At 41.1% G+C, this 9,457-nt stretch overlaps 1 protein-coding gene across 1 annotated transcript; it reads left to right on the top strand.

Annotated features, from left to right (window-relative positions):
* The first annotated feature begins 5,429 nt into the window (after positions 1–5,429).
* On the top strand, positions 5,430–6,848 carry LOC133018668 (C2 calcium-dependent domain-containing protein 4C-like). Its single transcript, XM_061085085.1, has 2 exons — positions 5,430–6,182; positions 6,297–6,848. Exons 1-2 carry the CDS (start codon positions 5,430–5,432, stop codon positions 6,846–6,848), a joined length of 1,305 nt encoding a protein of 434 aa, XP_060941068.1.
* The last annotated feature ends 2,609 nt before the right edge of the window (positions 6,849–9,457 follow it).

Here is a 9,457-nt window from a genome sequence, read left to right as displayed (position 1 = left end):
ACACACACACACACACTTGTTCATACAGTGCACGTGCTTGCTTCATCTATTCTTTTCAGGTTTGTGTTAGAGAGTTGTTTTAGAGAACATTACATGCATTATCCTTAAGTAGTCATTATTTCCGCCCAGTGTGTGTACACTGTCACAGAATAAGGTAAGACTCATGCTGTGCTGCAACGCCTATTTTCATATCAGATAATTTGATGTGCAAGCCATGAATAAACCATGATCACATGACAAAGTAACATATATCGACAGTGACTCGCTCTTCTCTCTGCTTACAAGTGTTGAGTAGACACTGACTGCACGGATTATTGGTGACATCTAGTAATGCATAACAGGTAATGATCCAATTAAGTTTTTCGTAATGTTTACAATTTAAGGCAATATTCCTGTAGTTGACTTATTAAGAAATAACTATGAGGCCAATATTGTAGGATTATTATTTGTGTGTGTGTGTGTGTGTGTGTGTGTGTGTGTGGAGAGTTATGTTACTTTATCTCAATCTGTGTGTGCGTAATTTGTAAATGTGTCAAAGAATCCACAAATTTGTTCTCAGTTTTGCTTTCAGAAATGTAATCAGAATCTACATGTGCGTAATCAGATTTGTAAACATAAAAAAAAATCATAATAATTTAAATGTGTAATGAGATATGCAAGTGTATAGAGATTTGCACATGTGCAGACACTTCTGTAAAAGCATGCAGTTCAGGGTGAAAAAGAAACAAAGATGGAAACGTATAAAATCTGCAATTATAACCCCATAAATTATGTTCAGGTAAACTTTTCTCCACCCAATTCAAAACAGTCAGGTCTGAATTGACAATGTGTCACTGTTCAGTTCAGAGTTCAACTATTATCTAATAAATTGGATTTGGTATCCATATAATGTTATTTAGTTTTATTGTTCTTGTCTAAAACGTACAGAAATACAACTACAGGCACACTGTAAATGTATGAATGCATGTGTACCTGAGCATATTGCGAGAAAGTGAATGGTCGAAGCCAGCATTTCTTTTCCCTCTTTCTGTAAGATTGCAAGATGTTTTTTAATTTTTAAGAGAATAATAAATGGATCTTAACAGAAGTTTGAAAGTGTGACATTTGGTGCCAATACAATTAAAATATGGATCTAGTGAATTTAAATATAGGTTCATATGGGGACTTTGGGGCCTTTACTCCACAGTAAAGTGACATTTTTGTTTCTTCATTAAACGGCTTGTACCTTTTCTTCATTCTCTTACAAATAATGTTTTTTGAAACCCCTGATTTTCTGGGTTTACAATAAAAAACCTATGATACCAATATAAAACGTAACCTAAATAAAGTTGAGTCTGAGGCTGAGCAAAGCCGCATCTCTGAGGAATTGAGTCTGACAAGCTGAGTCTGAAGTGTGGCCTCATGCTGAGGACATGCTTTTTCCATTTCAAACGCCACAGTCTTTCCCTCATAGACTTTTAGTGTTGTTGCAGCTTTATCCAGCTGGTTTGGAGGAAGGAGCTGCAGCTGAGCATTTCTCTGGGGCAACACATAATAGTTGACTGGTCAAATGTCTAAATGGGTATGTCTCGACAGGGGAATGAATCATAGCCCTGATTGCTCTAACTTAATGGTTCATCACTAATCTATAATTGACTATAATCTTTTTTTAGAAAAATTGCGTGAATGGGTCTCATCTGCACAAGTTCTTTTGTCGAGCCGTCATTGACAGCACTGAGACACGGCTGAGTGTTTTTGTTTTCCCAGCCCACACACCTGCGTATTGAGCCACTTCAGCTCAATTACATTGCCTTTGGTGTATTTTCAGGGCTTGACAATAATATGTATTGTTTTGGTAAATATTTGTCTCAGTAAATAGACAGAGGCTTTTCATAAGACAGATTCTGAAATGAGTGCTGTGTTTGTTTGCAGTGGAGAAACGAATGGTTGCAATAACTTCCTTAAGTCCTGAATGTTTGTGTTTTTCAGAACTAATAACTTCATAACTACAAGTGATAATCCCTTTAATTGATATTTCCACTGATATCGTCCTCCGTTTTTAATCCCCAGCTCCAGTGGAGCCGCTCTTTGACCTTCAGATTAAATTGCAGTTTTACTGAGCAGGTTTCAGCAGAGGAGGATACACCGAAGAGACAGTAACCCAGAGCAGTGTTCTCTATGAAACTACCCTGTGGTCAAATAATGTCAAAGAAAGATGTGTTGATTAGAGGAAAATTGGAAGAAAAACATTTTCAAAAAAGAGGGAAAGAAATAGAAATAAATAAAAGGGAGTAATAATGTAAGTAAATACTATGAACAGATTGTGCATGAGAATAGTCATGGTCAGAAGATAGCCGATAGGCTCCGAGACTGTAATGTAAGATACAAAGATAATTTTGTTCAAGACTATACAGAATAAAACTGCGACTGACACTTGTAGAAGGATTGTCCATATTTTGTAGAGAGCAAGGAACAAGATTGGCCACATTTTCACCAAATATTTTTGTTGTTGTAATATCTCAAACTGTATTATAAAACGTACTTTTTATTGAGAAACCATCTTCATGGTCTTTGTAACAACTGTGTGCATTTTAATCATCTTGCTTTATAATAAAGAATAAAAGTCATAAAGATGTGTATTTCTGCTTTTGTAGACTTCTTATGAGATAAGTCGTGCAGAGTTTAGTCAACATAGATGTTGAGGAAAGATTTAATGAAATGAAACACGAAATACAAAAATTCAAAATGTTCTATATTTGGTGGGCTGGAAACTTGGAATACTTATACAATGGATGGATGGATCATGTTTGTAGCTGGTCCAGTAAAACAATCTCATATTTTTTAGCCATTTTAAAAAATGCTGCAGAACACTGACTGGTCCAATTGACTCCTACGAGATGGCTGCTCATACCATGACAGATCCACCTCCACGTTTAACACCTGGCACAAGACACTGTGGGTTGGAAACATTTTAATGGGCTTTTTTCAAACAGAAAATGGTCCAAATAGAAAATTTGTACAAATGATCCATACATTTTCTTCTCAAACACATTGTATACAGAAATAAATAGAGAGAATGTTTTTCACGAAAGTGTCATAATATGTGTCATGGTGTTTTACCACATTATGTACTTTAACACTTTTTGTGACCAGATTTGCCGTCCAGCCAAAGCGAATCTGGGCTTCCTTATGTTGTTTTGAATAATCTAATAAATAGTGACTGTCCGGGATTATTTCACACAAGCTCAAAGTGTTTCATTGCAAGACAAACAACTTCAAATAATTGGTAACACTTTACTCTTAAACCCACAATGTAGCATTAGAAGTAAATGGACATTTAATAAGTGGCGCATTACAGCTATTTTAAGAACAGTTTACAAATGTATTATTTTACACTCATCAACAAGTGCAATATCTGTAAGAAGTTATAGTTGTTGACAAATTAATTAATTAATACTTTTACCTGATTACAATAACAACATTTAGAGGAGTTTAAAGGATTAAATGTTCAAAATACATTCAGATGAATAGCCTATAAAAGCACTCCTAACACAGATATCTATTATCAATTAATCTGCTGGTTAGTTTATCAATAAATCAATTAATAATTTGATCTATAACATATATCAATACAAATGTTTAGCACTATTTTCTGAGTGATGTATGGAAGTTTTGATTAGGTTCTGCCCAAAGGTTTAAACCCAAAGATATTAGGTTGTTGTCCAAAATTACCATGTTGACATAATTGTTTAAGCAAATGACTTATATTCTTTCTAATCAAAGTTATATCTTGAACAAACCTAATTCATTTGTGTGTTGCCAATTGAAATACTGTTTTTAGTTTGTTTTCATTTTTAAGTGGTTTCTTTGTTTTATGATCAACTCCTCAATGAAGTGAAAAGTTGTGCGGTGGGATCTGAAACATCTCATCTGATGTAGCAGCAGTTCTCCGATCAGCAGGGCGACTCGCTCCAGAGTTTAAGTCCAAATCTGCCACAGACGACCGTTTCAGAGGTTCTGTCAATCTGAAGGCTCCATGAGGGACACGTCTTGGCAGCACATCAGTCTCACGTCCATGGGAAGATTTGTGGACAAACACTGGGATTTGGATAAACCACCCAAGAAGGAGTCAAAGCACGTGGTGGGGACATCAGAACAGGCACAATGTGAGCTCTGCTGTTTGATCCACTTACTGCAGACTGTAATGATGCTTATTTGGGAGAGCTGACAATTTCCTGCAGCAAGGCAGGTGCTCCTTTAACTTCCCACCGCAGCTTGGTTTTTAAATTGTGATGAAAATAATCAGCAGTCTATTTGTCACGGTGTGTTTGTTTCATTCCGTCCACTTTCAAGACAAAGGCTTATTCTGTCATTAGTGTTTAAACTGAGTTCAGATGGTGCATGTGAACACAACATTGTCACTTCTAATCATCATCACTTTGCCTCCAGGAAGTCCAATTACGAGGTGTCTGTCTGTGTGCGCCGTGCGTTATGGAGAGAGATGCGCTATCTGGCAACAATGCACCAGAGAACAGTTCTCACGTGAATGCCAAATGAAATCACAGAGTCGCTCTCTTTGAAAATCAATGAGGCGTGAGATATGAAACCCACATAATTCCAGGCACTCTGTGGGCGATGGAACAACTGCCTTTAAATGAGTTTTTTTTTTTTCTCCTTCACCCCTCGTGCCTGCGCAGGGGAATAGTTTTGCGATAAATACCATGAGAAGGTTTCACACCCTTCTCATTGGCTCACAAGTCGCAGACCCCCGTCGTATAAAGAGAGATTGTCCGATCTATAGCAGCCTTTTACCGCTGGCAGCCGTTTACGGATCACTATTCACCTTTTACGCACGGGTTGGTTGGAGAGGCTGCAGGAGCGCACGGCGGAGATTGTTATTTTCCAAAGGAAAAGAGTTATAAAACCAGCAGGTAGGTAGATTTGATGTTAAATGTGCATCGCGACGACTGTGAATGTGAATTTTTCTTTTAAGGGGAAAAGTTATTTTGACTTGCCTGACTTGTTGATTTGAAAGCTTTCAATCAGAAGTGAAAGTGATTTGAATTCAAAATACAGAAGTTTGATTTGTTGAAAACCCAATTTGAACTCAAAAGCACTGTTTAGATCGTTCAGGGGATGGGTATATGTTTAAATGCCATATTAAATCAAAGACTTAAAGTGCTTTCTGGAGCAGCTTAAACGAATGCAATGTCCGTATTGTGAAAGAAATTCGCCTTTTGGCTTCAACGTGAATATAAACTCTCCATCACTTCATACCTCAAGGGAATGTTCTCGCTTGTTTGTTTGTTTTCGTAAGTTTAGGGTTTTTGCCATATTTGGAGACATTGAAAATCAGTTGTTGTGGCTCTTTATTTTGATAAACATATCTCCTCTTCATGCATCATTCTTCTGTTCATAGAGAAAGCTGCGGCTGAGGCGTCTGAGTGGGCATGTGGCTCCTGGAGAAGCTCCGCAGCTCTGTGGAGAGCAGTAAACGGACACAATCTCAATCCCCGCAGATGGCAGAGGCCATTCCTATCTCTGTCTATGTAAATGTCCTCACTCCAGACAAAATCCCCGACTTCTTTATCCCCCCTAAACTTATCTGCTGTCCACCCGAGGACTCTCTGTCCCCAGAACCTCGGCTCCTTTCCACCCTGAGACCCTCAGCCTCTGACCACGTCATCTGCAGCCAGAGCCCCAGAGCTCGGAGCAGCAAGAACCCCTGCAGCCCTCGCATGTTTTCCCGCCTGGGGGGTGACGCACGCAATCTGCAGAAGTCAGCCAATCGTCACATCATCCAAATAGAGAGTGCGGATGAGCCCGGGGCCGGCTCTGTGGACAGGGTCAGTGGGGATGTCAACACCAATGCAGACCCCCAGTCACAGACTGCCATGTCCCTGCCGTATGTCCCTAAGGCTCAGACCTCTTATGGCTTCTCCACCCTGGTGGAGTCCCCTCACACCCGGCGCAAGGAGAGCCTGTTCCACAGCGACCCCGGCAGCCCGCTCACCTCCCCCAACTCGCAGAGGCGCTCCCAGGGGGGGACGCTGCTGGCCCCTTCTGACCCCAACCCCTACCGCTACTTCAGCGGTGGAGAGAGCGACACCTGCTCCTCTGCAGAGTCCTCTCCCTTCAACTCCCCCCTCCTGACCCGCTCTGCCTCCCTCTTACGCTCCATCAGCCAGGAGACACAATTAAAGGTGAGGATGTTGGTTTCTGTTGATTATCAATGAGTGTGTTACAAACAAGTGTTTCCCGTGTTTGATCAACATGCGGCCTCTCTCTATGTGGTTCCTTGTCCCGTCTCCCTCTAGCTGTCCCGGGCCAAGCGCTCCCTGGCCCGCCACAGTTCTCTCTCCACCGATGATTGCAGCTCAGCAGACAACAGCCCCAACATGCAGCGCCGCCGCCAGCGCTGCCCCCCATCGCCTGCCTTCCGAGGATGTAAGAGCAGCGGCCTGAAGGGGGCAGCAGCGCACCTCCTTCAGCGAGAGCACACCGTCAACCTCCACAAGGGGGGGACACTGAGGCTGAGCACTCACTACGACCCGGAGTCGGCTCGGTTGAGGGTTCGGGTGCTCACGGCCGAGGCCCTCTACGACAGGCAGACGGATCTCAAAAGCATCAACTGCTGCGTGGCCCTTTACCTGAACCCTGGCAAGCAGCAGAAACAGAGGAGCACCATCATCAAGAATAGCAGGAATCCGGTGTTTAACGAGGACTTCTTTTTTGACGCGCTGCCCCAGGCCAAAGTGAAGAGTCTGGCCTTGAAGATAAAAGTGGTGAACAAAGGAACGAGTCTGAAGAGAGATGTGCTGCTAGGAGAGAGGGAGGTGCTGCTCAGCGAGCTGCTGGAAGTCCTCTAGGGACCTCCTGTCAAGACTTGGGTGAAAACAAGCAGCTCCGCACCTTGAGGGCCCTTTCTTCTCCAGCTACTCTTCACAGATCTGATAACTACTGGACACGTGAAAGCATGCTCATGACAGGGGAGTTGTATCTTGCACACTGTCATGTACATCAAAGCACACAAAGCAGAGGAAGCGCTAGAATTAAAGGTCCAACTTTAACAAGTTCATGTTTACACAGAGGTCGGTCCAGGTCAAACAAAGCACCATAATTTACATGTTTACCAGTAAATGTGAACAGTGGATCTGTGTTCCATGTTTGTGTATTTCTCTTTGTGTATTGAGTTGCAGTGCTGCCTTCTCTGATGGACATTGTGACTTGGCCCAGACGATATCGGCCGTGACGCAATGATGATGCTGTTTAAGCCTGAGCTGTATTTTTGTAACAATGCCGTAAAGTTACATGTGTGAGTTTTTGCACGTGCCTGTGGAAATGACTAAAACCATGTGTGTACTTGAAAGAATCTATCTTTGGGCATTAGATTTGATATGCTGTTGATGTATTGTTAATATGAGTGCTGTTAATGCTTTTGATCTTACAAATAAAAAATACCGGATTCACTCTTGCAGCGGTGTCTCTGTGATTTGTGTCTGCTCATAATTCCTCAGGATCAAGATGGAGCCCTGGGAAATGCTTTCTAACCCTCCTCTGTGCTCTGTGTCATCTGTGAGGGTTTTAATCCTGCTACTCTAACTGCAATATTGTCTGTGTGCAGTTAAACTCCCTGTTCAGACTGCCTCAAAGTGCAAATAGTTATTAAGGGACTGAACACGTAGAATATTGCTAGATTAATAAGGTCTCTCTCCAAAATTGAGGCTGGTACAAACTCTCTCCTGTTTCAGACACAATTCATGTGTAAAATTAAGATATAAATTGATTTATATTTTCAATATTTGGTTGATAAAAGGGTATTTTTCTGCAGAAATAGCCTGTACATGGACAAGAAAACAAAACTACCCTTCAGCGGCACTGGTTGTCAGGCACACTGGTTGTCAGGGATCCAGGACCAAGTCCCACTGATTAATACAGAGTAAGACCCAAGTGTGGATCTTTTGCCTCCTCTACTGGTAAAACACCAGCAAGACACTTCACCACAGCTTAAAAATTATATAGTTTTTAAACCTTGTTTGGTTGCTTTTAATTGAGTGTCTTCCTCTAGATGTCTTTAGTGTTAGTTCTTCCCATATACACCTGGGCAGGTGCTACTATGACCCTGAGAGGGAAAAATATATTTCATAAAAAAATGTAAACACTCAAAATTACACCTTCCTATACAAAAAGCAGTTAGAAGATCAATATGCAAACTTTCCCTGCATTTCCTTCTTATATGACCACATTTATCCTTTTTTGATCAAAAGTTCATCCATTATCTATACCGCCTATCCTTTGAGCTGGAGCTAATCCCAGCTGAAATTGGCCATAAAGTGGAATACCTGGGATACGACCTGGAAAGGTCACCAGCGTATTGTCGAAACAACATATAGAGACAAAGAGGCATTGACATTTACAATCTGCATGTCTTTGCAATGGCGAAAATACAAAGCAGGAACCTTCTTGCTGTGAGGCGACAGTCACCGCCACCACATAGTTATCAAAACTGTATATTAGTCAAAACTGTCTAATTAATATACATATATAAGTGAACATTAAACAACCTTGATTTAATCTGGTTATATTTTTTTGTTTCCACTCAGAAACTGAATCTGAAACATAGTCTATGAATTTATGAAATATTCTCACTTTTATGGGCTCCACTCCCATCAACAGCTTCAACACACAGCACTCCACACTGAATTCATGCATATAAAAGAAGGTTGCTGCCCTTTCACACTCAGGTCTATATTCCAGTAAATGTAAGGTGTTGATGTTCATGTGCAGCATAATGCATGTCATTATTCAAGTCAGTATAACGTCCTGTGATCTCCTCAATTCACTGTGGCAATGTTCAGATTAGTTACATAATACTGATACAATCGTCGCCAATAGGACAAACACTAAAAAATATATACAACAATAATATGTGATAATTAACAATAACCACATACTATATAGTGGGATTATATTATCTTATTGCTGAGATAATCATACTAATGATGTCTCTGCCTGTGACTGTGCAGTTTGCCCCTTTAACTTCCTGTGGCAAATAACGGACTAACTCTACTTTGCACAATCCGCTTATAGTATTATTTTATATAAAAATGTTGTTTCCTATTTTCACTTTTTTTTTAAATATTCATTCTCACAAATATACCATAGCAAACTCCTTCATCTCCATTGAAGAGCGTTTCCATTACATTCATGCCTTCGATTCGAGGAGCCAGGATCAGCTGACTCAGCGTCTCTGTCGCCACCATAATAACACATCCACGGTGCTGGTTGGTCCCAGCGACCATAACAAACCAACCCGTCAGCTGGTGCGCCGCTCAGCCCAAGTGCACCACGGGAAATGGAGTTGCTTTCAAAGCGAACGGCACGGCACTGCCGGAAGTAGGGATTTCCGCGAAACTACGTCACCCACAACGCCTCGCGGAAATCGCAAACGTAGACCTGTCAAACAACACACGCCATC

This window comes from Limanda limanda, chromosome 13 (assembly GCF_963576545.1).
Source record: "Limanda limanda chromosome 13, fLimLim1.1, whole genome shotgun sequence".
NCBI lineage: Eukaryota > Metazoa > Chordata > Actinopteri > Pleuronectiformes > Pleuronectidae > Limanda > Limanda limanda.
The sequence above is the reverse complement of the archived record's forward strand: the minus strand, read 5'-3'. Positions and strand labels throughout refer to the sequence as shown.